Raw genomic sequence first — 22,146 nt, 5'->3', positions numbered from 1 at the left:
TTAATTGTTATTAATATTTGATAAATCAAATTTATATTATATAAGTTAATAAAATATTTATATAAAATTGTTATAATATTAATATTTTATAATTAAATCACTAATTGTTATTAACATTTGCACAGGTTTCAGATAATAAATACCTGATGTTTTGGACTTTACTATGTCAGAAAATGGTCCAGGTCCTTTGGATGTGAAGACTCGAACCTAAAGAAAGAAAAGGATATAAAGAAGTGTCTTCAGAAGTGTCCTGAGTAACAATAATTAAGTTCTGAGACTGATAAATTATTGAATGCTTCATTTCAGAGTTATGAGATACATTATGAATAGTTTCAGTTAGTCACATCTAAGTACACAGCAATTAATTATGAGGAAAAATATTGTCCTAAACTACTATTGCTAGGGCTTTTTTGTCCAGAAAAGTACCAACTAATGGCACAAATCCCTATTGCAAAAGATCTAAAGCTTTTTAAAAAAGGTCTTTAGCTATTTCCAAAATTAAGTTACATGGAATATTTAACAGAAACAAAACTATATAGATTATGGTAAACTTCCACTTGTCATGAAATCAACATGAACTTTAAAATAACTAAATTTACTGTACTTTTTAAAAAGGAGATTTACAAAAATAGTAATTATCCCTTATGTGTGAAAATGAATAGTGTGTTTCAAACTACTTTTACACATATTATCCTTTTTGATCCCCACAACTACTCAGAGTAGAAACTGGACAAAGATCATCATCAGGGCGGGTGACCCAGCCACAGCGACGCATGTGGGGACCAGCACAAGAACTAAGCCTTCTCAGGTCTGTGTGCTTTTCTTCCCACTGCACCACATTGCGTTCCAACAGCAACATTTTTAAACAAGTTTTATTAAACATCTTTTAATACATAATAAGTATGTCCACTTCCAAACCTTGCCTGTGTACTATAGCCTACAAGCAAACTGCTGTCCGTGATGATGACCTTGAAAGACAGATCCTCAAGTGTTCCCTCAATCAACAAAATATTGATTCATCTTTATTATACTTCTATTAAATCAATTCTACTGTATTCTATTTATTACTATCTCTGGTGTGTGTGTATGTGTGTGTATAACATGGTGCATATATGTATACACATATATTTTATATACATCAAGCAGTTTTCACTTTTGCACTGGACTATTCAAGTAAAACTAATGCCTATGCATGTGTGTCACTTTGCAAAGTTCTGTGCTGACTGAGATTTGAACCACTATAACCATATAGGCTCAGCAGTAAAGAATCTGCCTGCCAATGCAGGAGACATGGGAAGAGTCCCTGGAGGAGGAAATGGCAACCCACTCCAATATTCTTGCCTGAGATACCCCATGGACAGAGAAGCCTGGTGAGATACAGTTCACAGGGTCACAAGAGAGTCAGACCAACTGTGAGACTAAACAACATCAACACACCATAGAGGCAAGTACACTTAACCAGAACACTTGTTTAAGTGGAACACACGTAACTCTTAACAAATAGGAATGTGTATTATCTTTCACTTTTATGTATAATTTTCATTAGTATATGTTAACCTAATATAAAAATAATTGTTGAATTAAAATTTTACAAAAATAAAATAGATCGTCTGGAAACCACAAATCTCTAAAACTCTCCCCAAAACCATGTTTCCCAAAAAGGATGGAAAATAACTCTAAATATGCACAACCTTGTCACTAGCCCAATATAGAATGAGGATGTAAAAATCATCAAGCCATCTACCATAAGGGGAAGGCTTTGTCATATTAAATTTAAAATGCCCAAACAGGTGGCAGTAGCTTTTTCCTTTTGACTCCCACTCTCTTTCACTTTCCTCTCTCTCAGCAGCCAGGTGAAAAATGTGAGATGTTAACTACCTAGACCCTCAGCTTTTATTTCCTTCGATGACTGGAAGTAAGGGCATCCCCACTTGTTGGATGCCTCCCAGCAACTGATGTGATATGATGGAAAGGATTCTAGAAGCCAGACCAAACAGCATACTACTTCCCAACCACACAGCTTTGGTACCTCACCGATGCACCCGGGGACATGGCTTTTTCTTCACAGACAATGTGAAGATTAAATGAGATAATCAATAGAAAAGCACCTACCATGATACGTGAACCGTGATACCGACCTGAATCTGGAAGCAAGAAAGTGTCAAGATGTCCTTTATCCTAACTGGCCCCTCTCCCTGCTGTATATTTGCTGCCCACCTGACCTCTGTGATTATAGCATACATCAAATTACTAACAGAGCAGAATTCTTAGCCTGGTCCTTTAATCCACTCTCTGTTTACACTAAGACCCCCGTATCCCCATTTTCACTCTCATACCTGGAAGGCAACACTGTACCCAGGACTCATGCCCTCAAGTTGAAAAGACATCACTGAGGGAGTGACACTGACAGCAATCCAGTCTTCAACTGTTTTGTTTGTGTCGTTTTGGTTGGATATTTGGTAGAAAATTTCGAATCTTGTTAACACACCATTTTCATGCTGAGGCTTATTCCACCTAAACTCCACCACAACTTCATTCTTGTTACGGTGTTTTTCACTTGGTAATATAAATATTCTGGGATTCTCTGGCGCTGATGGAACTGAAAAGCCAAGACGCAGGGCAGAAAAGAATATAAGGTCAACTTCTATCACTCACAATGAGGGTACGGAGCAACATAGTAATAAACATTTCTCATTCCAGACAGTTAAGATGTATCTATCTTGTCCTTAGAGATCTTCTGGAGAGATTATGCCACAGATTTCTTCAGGAACCTATCCTGATATTTCTGCTAGTCTTCCTTTTCTCCAACCCAAATCCTGCTTACTACCATTGAGGCTCATCTTTCTAGTCTGTGTTTGTATACATGGAAGCTGGCTAGTTCTCCTTATAAAATACAGTATTTACTCTCATTCTGGAGGTGGAGATGGCAGTCACCATTGGAAGGAAGACACTATCTAGATTTTCACCAGATCAGGGTATAAAATAAAGCGTATCCAGGGTCCAGGTCATCTCATCTTGAACCCTCTCTGAGAGTATGGCTTGACTGTTGCCATCTATTCTAGAACCAACCAAGCAATCGAGCCTCTCACAGTCCTTTAATTAATTTCTCTCTCTGTGTGTACGTCAATCAAGAGAAACTCTTCCACCTGTTTTCCAAGTCGTGCCATCCAAGACATTCCTCTTCTTTTTCAGGATTCCCCCACAAGGTCTTCTCCCAGTCTGTCACTCCAATCCCATTGCTCCTTACTGTTCAGCCCTCACATCATTATCCAATCCCCAGGCCTTCTTACATTGTATGTGCATGGGATAAACCTCTTCTTGCTTCATCCCTTAGAGCCCAGCTAAAGCTTCCACTCCCCGAAGGAGGGCTTTCCCTGGTCACACCAGTCCACAAGCATGGCCCTCTCTTAAGAATGTTTCACTTGATAGAGGTGAAGGTTTCATGGCTTGTTTATTCACTCTGCACTATTGCTAGTCAACTGTCACTGTCTCATTTCTATTATTATTGTCAGTATCTGTGTTTTTCTCTTTGCATTTTTTTTAACTTTTCCCCCTAGCTTTATTAAGATATAATTGATATACAGGCTTCCCTGGTGGCTCAGACGGTAAAGAATCTCCTGCAATACAGGAGACCCAGATTCAATCCCTGAGTCAGGAAAATCCCACTGCAGTATTCTTGCCTGGAGAATTCCATGAACAGAAGAGCCTGGCAGGCTAGAGTCCATGGGGTTGCAAAGAGTTGTATACTGAGTGACTAATACTTTCAATAGACATACGGTGTTGTTTAGGTTTAAGGTGTACAGTGTGATGGTGTGATACACACACATATACTGCGAAATGATTAAGGTCAATTAACACATCAACTTACATAATTATAATTGTTTGATGTGGCAATATTTACTCTCTACTCTCTTAGCAACTTTCAAGTATATAATACAGTATTGTTGACTACAATTACCATGATATACATTGATCTCCAGAACTCATAATGGTTTTATGAGCTTCATCAGAGAAAGCACCTTTTCTTGATCTTTATTAAATCACCCCAAATCTAGTAGAGGACTGGCACACAGTAAGTGCTTAATAAATATTTGTCAATTTGAATAATTTCCAACTGTATTATAAATTTCCCCTGAGGCAAGTGCCAAATCATATCATTCTTCCTTACTGCTGAGTACTGAAGACCCCTTGCTCTCAGTGCATCCCCGGATGGATGCAGTCAAGTCCATTTCCACAGAAGAATTCTACCAAAGCTAACACCCCAAGACAGTCTCAAAGAATGCATACCTGGATCCAACGCTAACTGCTCCAGAACCTGCCCAGGTTCCACTACGTTCCTGTTATGAGACTCATGAATAAATACTGCTGATAAAATCTTAACAGTCTTTTAAAAAATGCAATGACAAATGGATTTCTACGTTTATTGAGCTCTTACTGCCTGCCAGGTCCCATGCTGGGAAGTTTATATAAATTAAATTAACATGATATGATCATTTGCCAATGTTTACAAAAATGACTGAATGGAGATTTGAAAAAACTAAAGTGAAAAGTTCAGAGTAAGCCCCAGCCCACCACTTACTAACTGTCTTACATGGGGCAACTCTTAGGCTTAACATAACATAATAACCTGCTAAGGGATAACGGAGATAATAACACCTGTTCTACATACAGCAGAGCTATGTAAGGATCAAATAAATGATACAATGATGTTTCTGACACATGATAGGGATGTAATAACTGTTTAATAAAGAAATAATACATATAAATGTACTTTTATATTTTTAAAGTGATATACACATGTAAAGATGTGGCTAATTTCCTTTTAAAAAAATATATTCCAAAGAAAAACATTTTTTTAAAAGTTTAGACATTGGTTGTTCACCTACAGAAGATTCTGAGTTGCCATCTGTAAGAACACTTCCTGGTAAACCTGCCTTCCAGGAAATTTTTACGTTCTTAAATCCCCTTTGTCCTTATGAAGCGTTTCACAAATAGCCTGAAACATATTTCTGCATTATATACATACATCATCACGGTCAAGTGAAAGAGTCTTTAAGGAATCTGAAATATTGTTTTGAAATGAATTATGCAGATTTAGTTGTGCTATTCTAAGCCCCAAAAAGTCACTGAAAAGAGTATTGAATCTAAATACATCTACACAAAACTAAAAATTATTGTTAAAAATGATTAATTATCCATTCTAGATCATGGAAAGCGAGATTTTGCCTTTTTTAAAAAGAGATTTTAGCCCCTGTACCTGTTTCGGGTGTTCGGAGTGTTAGAGATGTTTTGGGACCCTTTCCCCAGTAGGTATAAGGAATGACAGAAAGATTAAATAAGGCATAGGGCTCCAGCCCTTCCACAGTAAATACAGGTTTAGATTGTTGTTCACTAGCCAGGAACTAAAATATAAGCACAAAACATTATTTTCTTAGGAAGAGAATCATAACGTTTTTGTTTTTCCAAATTACAATCTTTAAACTTCGGTCCACATGAAAGTTAACCTTGTAATTTTGGAAATGCTAATGTTGGTAAGTTCCATGTTGTTCCACAACACAAGTGTATGTAACACACGAATGGTTAACACTAACCATAAACCAATCAGAGACTAGCTGTAAAACAGAATTCTCAGGAATAATCTTTATAACCAAATGCTATAGGAACAGTGAGGGAGATGGATTCAGCTAAGTAAAGAAAGTACAAATCAGTATAGGCAGGCCTGATGAAGATGGTACAGTCTGTTTGAAAATTAGAAGTTACTAGAACCAATGCCATACCTTAGAATGAGCACTAAATTCCACACTGTAGAAAATTACGCCCCAATCCACTGCTGGAGGAGCATTCCAGAGGATGTGAAATCTGGAAGCATTTCCTTCAATCATAAATGAAGACTCTGGAATGGCATCTGGGATAACCTTAGGGGTAAAGGAAAAATTCCCTATGGGATGAAAGAAAGAATAGAGAAAAAAATGGGGATTATCAATTATTGTGGACACATGGAATATTAATAGAAATCACAGATAATCAGAACCAAAATAAAATTTTTCTTTCCTTTAATATATTCTGAAAATCACCTTTTTTCTGTTTCAGGCTGTAAATTTGGGTTGACTTAAAAGGACTGCAAGCAAATCAACAGAAACTACTAAAGCCTTTTTTCCCTCTTAAAACATAATTTTTAAGAAAAAAAAAACAACCAACCTTAAAATTTATTTAACAGAAAGTATGAAGAAGAGAGGGTAAGCAGGAATAAAATATCGTACCTGGCAGAGGCTTGAGGGATGTCTGAACAATTGTGAACTGATTAAATTTGGCTGGTTCCAAAACAGAGACGCTGGTCCTCTGACCGATTTCCTGAGCTGTGATAATCCGAAAACCATTGATCCAGAAGAGCCGACCACTGTAGTACATCAGTGCATTCTGGGAAATGTCGGAGGTGCTCCAGGCTGCGAATTCTGTGGTGGCGGTATCCCCAGCACTGCTGAAACAGGACGCTGATTAGCGTGTGTCTGGAGAGGGGTAAGGGTTGGACGTTCAAATAGAGAATTCAAGAGGAGAGAATGTGTGTTTGTTTAGTGTGTGTGTTTGAAAACAAAGAACAAACTTTGCGACAATAATTCTCATTATTCTTAATTCTATGTAAAGTTGACTTTTTGCATTTTTTTCAGGAAGTATTCCTAAAGTAGATTTTCCAGGGTTTTTCTTACGAACGTGATATTGCAATAGCAAGTGTTACACAGATCTTACTAAATCCTTGTGATTTTTCGTAATAACCCCGCATCGGAAGGCACAACCCACTGATTGGTTTCTCCTCACTGCCTTCCTCTTGTTCTTGGTTAGTCATACTGTTTACTCACCAATCTTTATTCAAAGCTGTTTGATCCTTCGCTTTATACTATTCACAACTGTCGGTTGCTTCGTTGATACTTACCAATTTCCACAATTTAGTCCAAATGCTCTGTTCCAGACCAGGGAATTCAAGTAAACAATGTCATTTTGAATTGCTTTTAAAGTTTTTTCTCAATGATCAGGAATTTTATAATGATTTTTACTTTAAAAATCTGCTTGGTTTACTCTGGTTTTCTAGTACTAATTACTCCAATTTTCTAGTACTCAATAATAACTATCTCAATGATTCTCAGCCTTTTGTAGTAGTCATTTCACTTAAAAAAAATGATTTCTCTAAATCTTTTAAAGTGTTGACATTCCCCTTTTTAGGAAAATATGCACTTAAAATCAAAATAAATAAAAGTTTTGTTCTGAGAGTTTCATAATACCTCCTTGCTGCTGCTGCTGCTAAGTCACTTCAGTCGTGTCCAACTCTGTGTGACCCCATCGATGGAAGCCCACCAGGCTCGCCCGTCCCTGGGATTCTCCAGGCAAGAACACTGGAGTGGGTTGCCATTTCCCTCTCCAATGTGTGAAAGTGAAAGTGAAGTCACTCAGTCGTGTCCAACCCCTAGCGACCCCATGGATTGCAGCCTACCAGGCTCCTCCATCCCACTGGAGTGGGTTGCCATTGCCTTCTCCGAAATTACCTCAGAGGACCTGAGTTTGAGCCTTATAAAGAAAAATTACATTCACGTATTATTCCCATAGTCCTTTTTCTTGTAAAAGATTCTTTATTCATACCTATTCAGATGTGAAGACAGCACCTGGCTTACCTTTTGGACTTTCACCTTTTCTAATTTTACACTTTCTTGTTTCCACTTCTCATAAGACCTTTCCAGTATATCTCTTGGTGAGATATATAAAACCAAATTCCATATGGAAAGAAGCTCACCAAGCAGGATGCACTTGACCTGAGAAGGCCAGCACTTCTGGACCATGCACAGGGCTGCTGCAGCCTAGATCCTACAGATATGTTCCTGATAGCCTTGTTCACAAGTGGTTTATTCAGCATTCCCAAAACAGTCTCCAGGACAGAGACTTCCCTGCAGGCTGAGACTGGAAATCCCTTAATTGTCATTGACTGGGATTGCCCCTCATGCCCACCTGAAGACTTTTATTCTGTGAATATCTTCTGGGCTGATCCAAAAATTCTTAACATCTGGTGTTCATCACAATTTCAGCACAACCTCCTCACTTGCAGGAAGTCAGTACCTCAAACCCTTCAGTTCCCAGCAACAGGTAAAGCTGGATTTAAATCGAAGCTCAACAAAAAAATCACTAAAAGGTAAATCCTTCCATGAAGCATGAGATACGTATAGAGGTCAGCTGAGGTTACTCTACTGGGGGTTTACTCATTTATTCAGCAAATGTTGGGTGCCTAGTTCTATGGTGGCCACTAGGAATACAGTGGTAAATAAGACAAATGCAATTCCTGCCCTCCTAGAATATACAGCCTAGTAGAATAGGCAGGTAAGAAGCAAATAACTACATAATTGAATGACACTTTAAATGAAAAGGTAGAATGGGCTCCTTAACAAGGAGACCTAATAGAGTCTGGTCAGAGAAAGCCTCTCTTAGAGAAAACCATGTTTAAGCTGAGCTATGCAGTCTGAACACAAAGTAACCAAGAGAAGCAGGTTTGGGGACCATTTTATTCAGAGAGAACAGCAGGGTGTAGGCACCTTTAAGAGCAATAAATATACTCAGTTCTGACATGACTAAATATGCCTGAATTTTTACGACAGATGCACCCTTTTTAACCTCCAAGACAGATATGGTGTTATACTGATAATAGATTCATTATTTAATAAACCAAAGGGAATGGTTGTACATAGCAGAGGGAAGAACAGTTTGAAAAGCCACTTGCAGTTGTCATCAAGTTCAGAGTATGCTGCTACTGCTGCAGTAAATAGCTAATCTCATCTCTATTGTTGTTTAGTTACTAAGTCACGTCTGACTCTTTGTGACTCCATGGATTGCAGCCTACCAGGCTTCCCTGTCCATGGGATTTCTCCAGGCAAGAATACTGGAGTGGGTTGCCATTTCCTTCTCCAGGCAATCTTTCTGACCCAGAGATCGAACTTGCGTCTCCTACATTGGCAGGTGGATTCGTTACCACTGAGCCACCAGGGAAGCCCAATGTCATCTCTGCTGTATGCTAGAACTACACTGTCCAATAAGGTAGGCTACAGGTGACTGCTGAGCCCTTACCTACCAAAATTAAGGAACTGAATTTTTATGTTATTTAATCTTAGTTAACTTAGGTTAGAATTTTAAGCTAATATTTTATTTATACATTATAAATCATATATATGATTTACTAGAAAACTTTTCAAGTATTTTGGAAAAACTTGGGTACATAAATCAACCTTTTCAACTGTAAATTTTATAAAATCGAACTGTAAATCAAATATTTCCTATGAAAACTTATTGTGCAAATTGAGATGTGCTATGTCTGTAAAATATACCCAGGCTATTAATTAGAATTAATATGAAAAAAATGCAAATATCTCACCAATAATTTACCTATGTTTTTACTTTTTAAATTGAAGCAACTAGGGAATTTACAATTATGTATGTAGCTCACATTATTTGTATTGGGCAGTGATGATCTAGACTAGAGGTAAGGAACTTGAAATGCCGAAGAAGGAATTTTGGTTTTAAATTAGGGAAAATTTTCTGCTTGTAAGATGGCTCTGGAATTCCTATCTTTATGTATCACTCTTTTTTCTCATGTGTTAAAAAGGCAAGACTTACTTGGAGGGCAAAATGCCTGTCATTTGTATAACCTTGTCAAGATCTGCTGCACTCCATTGGGCATGCATACAAGGAAAATTAACCTTGAGATAAAGAAATGCATTTTTAAAGGAGAAACTTCCTTCTCTTATCTGCTGAATCCAATAATATTGATTTTCTGGACACTTGAGAGCAGGACTCTCAAACAATGCCAGTTAGACTGTCCTCTGAGATGTGCAGATGCATACAGAGAATCATGATCATTCAGGACACTGTCACTTTCAGCACTGTCTATATCACACAGACAGATTCTTCTGACAATCAGATTGCCAGTACTTCACATTTCTAGGAAAAGAAACAGTCAGTTTTCTATGGTCAGTTGGGAAACTAGCTAGAGCTATATGGTATAGCTGATATAAAATAAATGATTAACCAGATTGCTGTGTATATGCTTGTATGCATTATATATATGTGGCTTCCCTGGTGGTTCAGACAGCAAAAATCTGGCTGCAATGCAGGAGACCTGGGTTCGATTCCTGGGTTGGGAATATCCCCTGGAGAAGGGAATGGCTACCCACTCCAGTATTCTTGCCTGGAGAATTCCAGGACAGAGGAGCCTGCTGGGGTATAGTCCATGGGGTCACAGAGAGTTGTATACAACTGAGTGACTGAGGATGCATGCACATACACTTGTATACATATACACACATACACTCCATTATACGTTTATATATGTATACATATTCCTTTTTCATATTCTCTATGATTAAGAATTTTTCCATAAACCAAAGTATTTTTTAATCTAAAAGTAATCTTGAAATTGTATTCCTAGAACAGGAACTTTTGGCCTTTGTAAGATTAGACTCTTTTGAAAATTTGATGAAATAATGGATGCTCAGCTTCCAAGCACTCACACACATCCTGAAGCCAGCCATGAATTCCCTAGGGGGTCCAAGAACCCAGCATTAGAAATCTCTGCAAGAGCAGGACCTTTTGCTTTACTTTAACCTTTTCCTGACTATCTCTCCAATTTACTGTGTGACAGTCAGCAAATGTATACACATCTCTGTTTCAATGTCCTCGTCTATGAAATAATATGACCTCTAAATTCTCCCTCTGACTGCTGTTCTCTAATGACTTTTGTCCTTATTTTAATTTGAGATATGTAACTGTTTCCTTGAAGTTAAAAACTATTGGCTGTTTAAACTAAAAATGGATTTTATAGTATAGGTAAAAGTAAAATGTATGACAATAAGAGCACAAAGAGTGGAGGGTAATAATTGAAAACATATCATCATAAAGTTTTAAAATCATTTATGAAATAAGAACACTTTGAATATGACAATGGTAAGTTGAAGATGTTTACTGTTAAAAGTGCTTATTTTACTCTCTAAAGCAATCTAAAGAAAATTATAAATACACATAATTTAAATGTCATGAGAGGAGATAAAATAGAATACTAAAATAGTATTTTATTCACTGTCAAAGATGCATAAAGGAATAAAGGGCTGATGAGACTAATGGAAGTCAAACACCAAGATGGTAGACTTAAATCCAAACATATCAATAAATAATTTAGATATAAATGAGCCAAACACCCCAATTAAAAGGCAGAAACTGTCAGACTGCATAAAAAAGCAAAAACTTATATGCTGTTTACAAGGAACACACTTTAAGGGTAAAGACAAAAATTTAAAGTAAAGAGATAAAGAGCTGTGCCCTGCTGAGCATAAGAATGCTGCTATGACTTTCTTAATATCCTAAGATCAAAAATATTAACATCCAAGGTAAGGAGCAATGCCTGCGCTTTCCTGAAGCAGCTGTGAAGAGATACTCCACATCCAAGGTAAGAGAAAACCAAGTAACCTGGTAGGCACTGAGAGAGGGCATCAGAGGGCTGACAGACTGAAACCACAATCACAGACAACTAGCCAATCTGATCACACGGACCACAGCCCTGTCTAACTCAATGAAACTAAGCCATGCCGCGTGGGGCCACCCAAGACGGACGGGTAATGGTGGAGAGGTCTGACAGAATGTGGTCCACTGGAGAAGGGAATGGCAGACCACTTCAGTATACTTGCCTTGAGAACCCCATGAACAGTGTGAAAAGTCAAAAAGATAGGACACTGAAAGATGAACTCCCCAGGTCAGTAGGTGTCCAATATGTTACTAGAGATCAGTGGAGAAATAACTCCAGAAAGAATGAAGGGATGGAGCCAAAGCAAAAACAACACCCAGCTGTGGATGGGACTGATGATAGAAACAGGGTCTGATGCTGTAAAGAGCAATATTGCATAAGAACCTGGAATGTTAGGTCCATGAATCAAGGCAAATTGGAAGTGGTCAAACAGGAGATGGCAAGAGTGAATGTTGACATTCTAGGAATCAGTGAACTAAAATGGACTGGAATGGGTGAATTTAGCTCAGATGACCATCATATCTACCACTGTGGGCAGGAATCCCTTAGAAGAAATGGAGTAGCCATCACGGTCAACAAAAGAGTCCGAAATGCAGTACTTGGATGCAATCTCAAAAACGACAGAATGATCTCTGTTTGTTTCCAAGGCAATATCACGGTAATCCAAGTCTATGCCCTGACCAGTAACGCTGAAGAAGCTGAAGTTGAACAGTTCTATGAAGACCTACAAGACCTTCTAGAACTAACACCCAAAAAAGATGTCCTTTTCATTCTAGGGGACTGGAATGCAAAAGTAGGAAGTCAGGAAACACCTAGAGTAACAGGCAAATTTGGCCTTGGAGTACGGAATGAAGCAGGGCAAAGGCTAATAGAGTTTTGCCAAGAGAACGCACTGCTCATAGCAAACACCCTCTTCTAACAACACAAGAGAAGACTCTACACATGGACATCACCAGATGGTCAACACCAAAATCAGATTGATTATATTCTTTGCAGTCAAAGATGGAGAAGCTCTAAACAATCAGTGAAAACAAGACCAGGAGCTGACTGTGGCTCAGATCATGAACTCCTTATTGCCAAATTAAGGCTGAAATTAAAGAAAGTGGAGAAAACCACTAGACTATTCGGGTATGACCTAAATCAAATCCCTTATAACTATACAGTGAAAGTGAGAAATAGATTTAAGGGACTAGATCTGATAGATAGAGTGCCTGATGAACTATGGACAGAGGTTCATGACACTGTACAGGAGACAGGAATCAAGACCATCCCGAAGAAAAATGCAAAAAAGTAAAATGACTGTCTGAGGAGGCCTTGCAAATAGCTGTGAAAAGAAGGGAAGTGAAAAGCAAAGGGGAAAAGGAAAAATATACCCATTTGAATGCAGAGTTCCAAAGAATAGCAAGGAGAGATAAGAAAGCCTTCCTCAGTGATCAGTGCAAAGAAATAGAGGAAAACAATAGAATGGGAAAGACTAGAGATCTCTTCAAGAAAATTGGAGATACCAAGGGAATATTTCATGCAAAGATGGGCTCAATAAAGGACAGAAATGGTAGGGACCTAATAGAAGCAGAAGATATTAAGAAGAGGTGGCAAGAATTCACAGAAGAACTGTACAAAAAAGATCTTCACGACCCAGATAATCATGATAGTGTGATCACTGACCTAGAGCCAGACATCCTGGAATGTGAAGTCAAGTGGGCCTTAGGAAGCATCACTATGAACAAAGCTAGTGGAGGTGATGGAATTCCAGTTGAGCTATTTCAAATCCTAAAAGATGATGCGGTGAAAGTGCTGCCCTCAGTATGCCAGCAAATTTGGAAAACTCAGCCGTGGCCACAGGACTGGAAAAAGTCAGTTTTCATTCCAATCCCAAAGAAAGGCAATATCAAAGAATGCTCAAACCACCGCACAATTGCACTCATCTCACACGCTAGTAAAGTCATGCTCAAAATTCTCCAAGCCAGGCTTTAGCAATACATGAACAGTGAAATTCCAGATGTTCAAGCTGGTTTTAGAAAAGGCAGAGGAACCAGAGATCAAAATGCCAGCATCCACCGGATCATGGAAAAAGCAAGAGAGTTCCAGGAGAACATCTATTTCTGCTTTATTGACTATGCCAAAGCCTTTGACTGTGTGGATCACAATAAACTGTGGAAAATTCTGAAAGAGATGGGAATCCCAGACCACCTGACCTGTCTCTTGAGAAACCTGTATGCAGGTCAGGAAGCAACAGTTAGAACTGGACATGGAACAACCGACTGGTTCCAAATAGGAAAAGGAGTACGTCAAGGCAGTATATTGTCACCCTGCTTATTTAACTTATATGCAGAGTACATCATGAGAAACCTGGCCTGGAGGAAGCACAAGCTGGAATCAAGATTGCCGGGAGAAATATCAATAACTTCAGATATGTGCAGATGACACTACCCTTATGGCAGAAAGTGAAGAGGAACTCAAAAGCCTCTTGATGAAAGTGAAAGAGGAGAGTGAAAAAGTTGGCTTGAAGCTCAACATTCAGAAAACTAAGATCATGGCATCCGGTCCCATCACTTCATGGCAAATAGATGGGGAAACAATGGAAACAGTGGCTGACTTTATTTTTCTGGGCTCCAAAATCACTGCAGATGGTGACTGCAGCCATGAAATTAAAAGACACTTACTCACTGGAAGGAAAGTTATGATCAACCTAGACAGCATATTAAAACTCAGAGACATTACTTTGCCAACACAGGTCCACCTAGTCAAAGCTATGGTTTTTCCAGTGGTCATGTATGGATGTGAGAGTTGGACTATAAAGAGGGCTGAGTGCAGAAGAATTGATGCTTTCAAACTGTGGTGTTGAAGAAGACTCTTGAGAGTCCCTTGGACTATAAGGAGGTCCAACCAGTCCACCCTAAAGGAGATCAGTCCTGGGTGTTTTTGGAAGGACTGATGCTAAAACTAAAACTCCAATACTTTGGCTGCCTGATGTGAAGAGCTGACTCATTGGAAAAGACCACGATCCTGGGAAAGATTGAAGGCAGGAGGAGAAGGGGACGACAGAGGATGAGATGGTTGGATGGCATCACTGACTCGATGGACATGGGTTTGGGTGGACTCCAGGAGTTGGTGATGGACACGGAGGCCTGGCGTGCTGCGGTTCATGGGGTTGCAAAGAGTCGGACATGACTGTGACTGAAATGAACTGAACTGAACTGAATATCAAAATATTCTTTAAGATTAAGAGTATTACCATAGATGAATTAGAATATTTTATAGTGACAAAATTGAATATAATCAAGAATACTAAACTGAAAGCATTCAGATAGATCAACTAAAGAGGTCTATAGGCCTATCTATAATCATAGTTAGAGACTGTGTTAAGAAGCATAGAAACCTATCCACTCATTTCCTAGGCTCTTGAGGGGCATTCTCCTCAGTACCTCTACTAGACTCTCTTTATACCCCATTGCCATATTCACCATGGTGGTGGTTTAGTCGACTAAGTCATGTCTGAGTCTTGCGATCTCATGGACTGTAGCCTGCCAGGTTCCTCTGTCCATAGGATTCTCCAAGCAAGAATATTGGAGTGAGGTGCCATTTCCTTTTCCAGGAGATCTTCCCAACCCAGGAATCGAACCCAGGTCTCTGTCATTGCAGATAGATTCTTTACCAACTGAGCTAAGAGGAAAGCCATAGAATATTCACCATGTTCTACACTAATCATTTGTTTACAAACTCATCTTTCCTTGCAAGCACAATGTCTACAAACACAGTGGATAATTAGTAAATGTTTATTGAAAGAATAAATGAATTCTTAGGCACTATCATTTATAACTAAGGAGCAAATTACTTCCTTTTTTTCAACCAATTGCCTTCAGTATTACTCACCTTTGACCCCGAAGAACAGCTGTATACAGGTGAATACACTGACTGTCTTGAACCAACCAATATAGGAACCCATCACTAAGGTCTAAAGTTAAAGCAATTACCTAAATAGAAAATAAGGAAAGAAAACAAATCAAATACATGTTTAATCTTTGTGATTATGTCACGCTTAAGCTACAGATTTCTCTTTAGCATCCTCTTTGGAATAATAAACTTAGTGATTTTTACCTTTCACTGAATATAAATACCATGTGAATATGCTTATTACTGTGTAGTTTGGATATAAGCACTGGTTTCCTAAAAATCCTCAAATGGCAGGAACTATCTATTATTCACTTCTATGTACTTATCTCTCGTGGTTCTCAAAGTTTGATTTTTGGACTACCAGGATCAGCATCACCTGGGAACTTGTTACAAATACAAATTTTCAGCCAGACTCCAGGTCCCGCTGAATGAGGAACTGTGAGTCACCGTGCCCAGCCTTGTCTGAAGCTAACACAACTTTGACTCTTCAGTCACGTAAGTCAATGAATCTGATCGCTGTTTAAGTTAGTTGTTCTCAAACATTGCTGCAGATTAGAATTACCTGTGATTCTTTAAATATCTCAATTTCCAGTCTGGCATCCTGTTAAATTTTGATCTCTGGAGATGGTACCCAGTCTCCAGTATGTCTTCAAATTCTCCAGATAATTCCAATGTGTCACCAAGTTTGAGAAGCAACCATTCAAACCATTTTAAATTATATTAATATCTGTTAATTACAACCAAAAGCATTCTGATAATTTTCTAAAATACAATACAGACAAGGTTTTCATGTGATACAAGTGGATAGAGTCGTGTACATATGGAACTTTAGTCTCATTTCCAGCTGACATCTTACAACCACTTTTTATTACTCTTTCTTTGTCTTCTTGTTATAATTTGTGTCTTAATTTTAAGTCCAGTTAATTAGGTGAGACCTGTGGAAAGACTGAGTCTCCTATGAAATAGAGTGTAAGAGATAGAATTTACAATCCAAGGGATCTTTTTTGCTTTCTTTGGCTTTATAGGTATTGAGATTACAAGGAGTCTGACCTCAGAGTAGTGGAGTCTTTCTAGAGCAGACCTGGAGGCTAACAGGTATCAGATAAAATAAAGCTGATGATTATATCTTTAGCAAGATATAACAACATATAAACAAAAGCATCAACCAGTGAAAAATATAAAAAGAATACAATGAAGTATCCAAGAACTGAAAGTACTTGGTTACCCAAGACTTGCTATAAAGAAATAATCTCAAGTTTCATGGCTGCCAGAACCTTCAGTCATCACATGAATCACAGCCTTCTGTCTTTAAGAAAACTCAACCTATTCTTTTTCCAAAAGGTAGAAAACTATTCTAGCAATTCCAAGCCTTTGGGAAATTGAATTATGTCCTTGCTTCAGGCTAAAAGAGATTTATTGATAATTTTTCCAGTTAAAGTGAAACCAGGTTAATATTGCTTATCTATAATGAGATGCCCTAGAGTTTTCTAAATTACAAATTAACTCTACTTTATCTCTTAAAAAAGAAGATTCTACAACTCCCTCTGCTGAAATACAACAAACTATGCCAGCCATAAGTCAAATTCAGGGGATGGGTCATTACCCCATTCTTTTACACCAGCCATTGGAGCCCATGGTTAAACAGTGTCAGAGGGTGTTCCATAAACCTTTGGTAACAATCATCCGGTCTAATAAAGCCCATCCCTTGGAAATAATCCCTTTGATCTAAATTAAAACTTTGAAGTTTAATCCTGTGGTAAAATGTACTGTATACTATGAGTCCTACATCTTTTCACTTTAAAGGAATATCTCATTTCATTTTCCCTTTTCATCATACAGATGAGTCTTTCTAAAAATGACTATTTTATTATACCTGTTGATCGCAAAGTATCTTATGACTTCATGATAAATTTGTGAGTAACATGTAAAGGAATGACAGTGAGAGGGAAAGTTTTACTCAGCACAAAACATATTACCTTCAAAACACTCACTAGCATTAACAGAGATAGATGAATAAAACATCAAACATAAAACACCAAATATGTACAGAACACATATTGGCACAAGCAGCAGCACCATTAGCTAGCCTGTGAGAGAATTTGGAGTGGATTTTAAATAAAAATGTATTTCCTCAAACATACTGAGAAGTCTAAAAATTCACTCATTTATAGGAAAGTCCCCAGGACCACTCCAGGGCTATCCTGAGTAGATGTATCCCGAAGAACGCGATCAGGACATCAGGGTAATTACAGACGAAGTCAAGGGGATGAGTAGAAAGTTACTCTTGAGATACTATTATCTTTAATATGCTTTTACAAAAAACAGTTTTTCCTCTAATATGTTTTTACTGAAACATAAAATATATACTTTGTATGCAGACTCAAGTGGCCCCAAAATACAATTAAGGGATCTTTTCATTATTTGACAGAAATGAATAATCTCTGGATATGTTATGTAAAATTCTATTTCTTTTAAATACCTGTCGGACCAAGACCATCCCCATGGAAAAGAAATGCAAAAAAGCAAAATGGCTGTCTGAGGAGCCCTTACAAATAGCTGTGAAAGAAGAGAAGCAAAAAGCAAAGGAGAAAAGGAAAGATATAAGCATCTGAATGCAGAGTTCCAAAGAATAGCAAGGAGAGATAAGAAAGCCTTCCTCAGAGATCAATACAAAGAAATAGAGGAAAACAACAGAATAGGAAAAACAAGAGATCTCTTCAAGAAAATTAGAGGTTCCAAGGGAACATTTCATGCAAAGATGGGCTCGATAAAGGACAGGAATGGTAGGGACCTAACAGAAGCAGAAGATATTAAGAAGAGGTGGCAAGAATACACAGAAGAACTGTACAAAAAAGATCTTTACGAGCAAGATAGTCACGATAATGTGATCACTGACCTAGAGCCAGACATCTTGGAATGTGAGGTCAAGTGGGCCTTAGAAAGCATCACTACGAACAAAGCTAGTGGTGGTGATGGAATTCCAGTTGAGCTATTTCAAATCTTGAAAGATGATGCTGTGAAAGTGCTGCACTCACTATGCCAGCAAATTTGGAAAACTCAGCAGTGGCCACAGGACTGGAAAAGGTCAGTTTTCATTCCAATCCCAAAGAAAGGCAATGCCAAAGAATGCTCAAACTACCGCACAATTGCACTCATCTCACACACTAGTAAAGTCATGCTCAAAATTCTCCAAGCCAGGCTTCAGCAATATGTGAACCGTGATGTTCAAGCAGGTTTTAGAAAAGGCAGAGGCACCAGAGATCAAATTGCCAACATCCGCTGGATCATGGAGAAAGCAAGAGAGTTCCAGAAAAACATCTATTTCTGCTTTATTGACTATGCCAAAGCCTTTGACTGTGTGGATCACAATAAACTGTGGAAAATTCTGAAAGAGATGGGAATACCAGACCACCTGACTTGCCTCTTGAGAAACCTGTATGCAGGTCAGGAAGCAACAGTCAGAACTGTACATGGAACAACCGACTGGTTCCAAATAGGAAAAGGAGTACGTCAAGGCTGTATATTGTCACCTTGCTTATTTAACTTCTATGCAGAGTACATCATGAGGAACGCTGGGCTGGAAGAAGCACAAGCTGGAATCAAGATTGCCGGGAGAAATATCAATAACCTCAGATATGCAGATGACACTACCCTTATGGCAGAAAGTGAAGAGGAACTCAAAAGCCTCTTGATGAAAGTGAAAGAGGAGAGTGAAAGGTTGGCTTGAAGCTCAACATTCAGAAAACAAAGATCATGGCATCTGGTCCCATCACTTCATGGGAAATAGATGGAAAAACAGTGGAAACAGTGTCAGACTTTATTTTTTGGGGCTCCAAAATCACTGTGGATGCTATTGCAGCCATGAAATTAAAAGACGCTTACTCCTTGGAAGGAAAGTTATGACCAACCTTGATAATATATTAAAAAGCAGAGACATTACTTTGCCAACAAAGGTCTGTCTAGTCAAGGCTATGGTTTTTCCCGTGGTCATGTATGGTTGTGAGAGTTGGACTGTGAAGAAAGCTGATCGCCGAAGAATCGATGCTTTTGAACTGTGGTGTTGGAGAAGACTCTTGAGAGTCCCTTGTACTGCAAGGAGATCCAACCTGTCCATTCTAAGGGAGATCGATCCTGGGTGTTCATTGGAAGGACTGATGCTAAAGCTGAAACTGCAATACTTTGGCCACCTCATGTGACAAGTTGACTCACTGGAAAAGACTCTGATGCTGGGAAAGGTTGGTGGCGGGAGAAGAAGGGGACGACTGAGAATGAGATGGCTGGATGGCATCACCGACTCTGTGGACATGAGTTTGAGTGAACTCCGGGAGTTGGTGATGGATAGGGAGGCCTGGCGTGCTGTGATTCATGGGGTCACAGAGAGTCGGACACGACTGAGCGACTGAACTGAACTGAACTGTTATAATGTGGATATGAAAATCTTAGTAATTATAACCAGCACATCTTTTGGAATTGAGAATCGAATGACTCAACAATTTGTTTGTTTGTTTATAAATGACCTGGTATACCTGTATTGTGTATGTTTTATCTCTATTGACAACAAAAAAGAGATTAAAAAATTTTAAGAAATATTAAATAGATAGAAATAGTATGAATGATTTATTTCTTCCACACAGTATTCAGTAATTTCTAAAATTTTTACAGGAGACATATTCTTAAGATCACCAGAAAAAATAAAATTTTAAAATATAGATGGATAGCCAGAGGGAAGCTAAACAGGATCAAGAAAAATAGATATTGCTTCTAGAAGTTGAGGAAGTAAAAAAAACATTTTGTCTTAGAATCATTTCTCTTAATATATTAGTGCATTTTTTAGATTGAGTTATAAAATATAACTTAACTATTGAATGGTTGTTCTCACTACTTCCCATGAATTATCTCATTTAATCATCACAACAACCCTAAGAGGGAGGACAGTTGTTAATATTCCCATTTTTCAGTTAATGAAACAGTCACGGAAAAGTCAAATAACTTTCCTAGGAACTGCAATACTAGAGCAGTCAGTGCCAGAAATTAACTAAAAGTAATAAAACACCTAATAATCACCCAAGAAAAAGTTCTAAAATTTCCAATAGAATTCCTAAAGACTATAAAAATGGACAAATTAAAGTGCTCTTAAAGTGTGAGATTTCAGATTGATTATATTCTTTGCAGCCAAAGAGACAGAAGTTCTATACAGTCAGCAAAAACAAGACCAGGAGCTGACTGTGGCTCAGATCATAAACTCCTTATTGCCAAATTCAGACTTAAATTGAAGAAAGTAGGGAAAATCACTAGACCATTCGGGTATGACCTAAATGAAATCCCTTATGACTATACAGTGAAAGTGAGAAATAGATTTAAGGGACTAGATCTGATAGACAGAGTGTCTGAAGAACGATGGATGAAGGTTTGTGACATGCAGAAAAGCAAAATGGCTGTCTGAGGAGGCCTTACAAATAGCTGTGAAAAGAAGAGAAGCGACAAGCAAAGAGGAAAAGGAAAGATATACCCGTTTGAATGCAGAGTTCCAAAGAACAGCAAGGAGAGATAAGAAAGCCTTCCTCAGCGATCAATGCAAAGAAATAGAGGAAAACAACAGAATGGGAAAGACTAGAGATCTCTTCAAGAAAATTAGAGATACCAAGGGAACATTTCATGCAAAGATGGGCTCGATAAAGGACAGAAATGGTAGGGACCTAATAGAAGCAGAAGATATTAAGAAGAGGTGCCAAGAATACACAGAAGAACGGTACAAAAAAGATCTTCACAACCCAGATAATCACAATGGTGTGATCACTGACCTAGAGGCAGACATCCTGGAATGTGAAGTGAAGTGGGCCTTAGAGAGCATCACGACGAACAAAGCTAGTGGAGGTGATGGAATTCCAGTTGAGCTATTTCAAATCTCGAAAGATGATGTGGTGAAAGTGCTGCACTCAATATGCCAGCAAATTTGGAAAACTCAGCAGTGGCCACAGGACTGGAAAAAGTCAGTTTTCATTCCAATCCCAAAGAAAGGCAATGCCAAAGAATGCTCAAACTACCACACAATTGCACTCATCTCACACGCTAGTAAAGTCATGCTCAAAATTCTCCAAGCCAGGCTTCAACAATACGTGAACCGTGAACTTCCAGATGTTCAAGCTGGTTTTAGAAAAGGCAGAGGAACCAGAGATCAAAATGCCAACATCCGCCGGATCATGGAAAAAGCAAGAGAGTTCCAGAAAAACATCTATTTCTGCTTTATTGACTATGCCAAAGCCTTTGACTGTGTGGATCACAATAAACTGTGGAACATTCTGAAAGAGATGGGAATCCCAGACCACCTGACCTGCCTGTTGAGAAACCTGCATGCATCAGGAAGCAACAGTTAGAACTGGACATGGAACAACAGACTGGTTCCAAATAGGAAAAGGAGTACGTCAAGGCTGTATATTGTCACCCTGCTTATTTAACTTATATGCAGAGTACATCATGAGGAATGCTGGGCTGCAAGAAGCACAAGCTGGAATCAAGATTGCTGGGAGAAACATCAATAACCTCAGATATGCAGATGACACCACCCTTATGGCAGAAAGTGAAGAACTAAAGAGCCTCTTGATGAAAGTGAGAGAGGAGAGTAAAAAAGTTGGCTTGAAGCTCAGCATTCAGAAAACTAAGATCATGGCATCCAGTCCAATCATTTCATGGGAAATAGATGGGGAAAC

General features: G+C 38.5%; 1 protein-coding gene across 2 annotated transcripts in view; it reads right to left on the bottom strand.

Annotated features, from left to right (window-relative positions):
• Positions 1-22,146, bottom strand: part of ROS1 (ROS proto-oncogene 1, receptor tyrosine kinase) — a 131,004-nt gene that overhangs the window by 62,112 nt on the left and 46,746 nt on the right. For both annotated transcript variants that reach the window (XM_055433306.2, XM_055433308.2), the window contains 6 exons: positions 15,419-15,519; positions 6,261-6,475; positions 5,778-5,938; positions 5,258-5,402; positions 2,337-2,599; positions 144-207 (listed from right to left, as the gene is read on the bottom strand). In XM_055433306.2, coding sequence (XP_055289281.2) covers positions 144-207; positions 2,337-2,599; positions 5,258-5,402; positions 5,778-5,938; positions 6,261-6,475; positions 15,419-15,519 — 949 coding nt within the window. The remainder of the gene's footprint in view (positions 1-143; positions 208-2,336; positions 2,600-5,257; positions 5,403-5,777; positions 5,939-6,260; positions 6,476-15,418; positions 15,520-22,146) is intronic.

This window comes from Moschus berezovskii, chromosome 10 (assembly GCF_049115385.1).
Source record: "Moschus berezovskii isolate FMDL1 chromosome 10, NW_MosBer_1.0, whole genome shotgun sequence".
Classification (NCBI taxonomy): Eukaryota; Metazoa; Chordata; class Mammalia; order Artiodactyla; family Moschidae; genus Moschus; species Moschus berezovskii.
The sequence above is the reverse complement of the archived record's forward strand: the minus strand, read 5'-3'. Positions and strand labels throughout refer to the sequence as shown.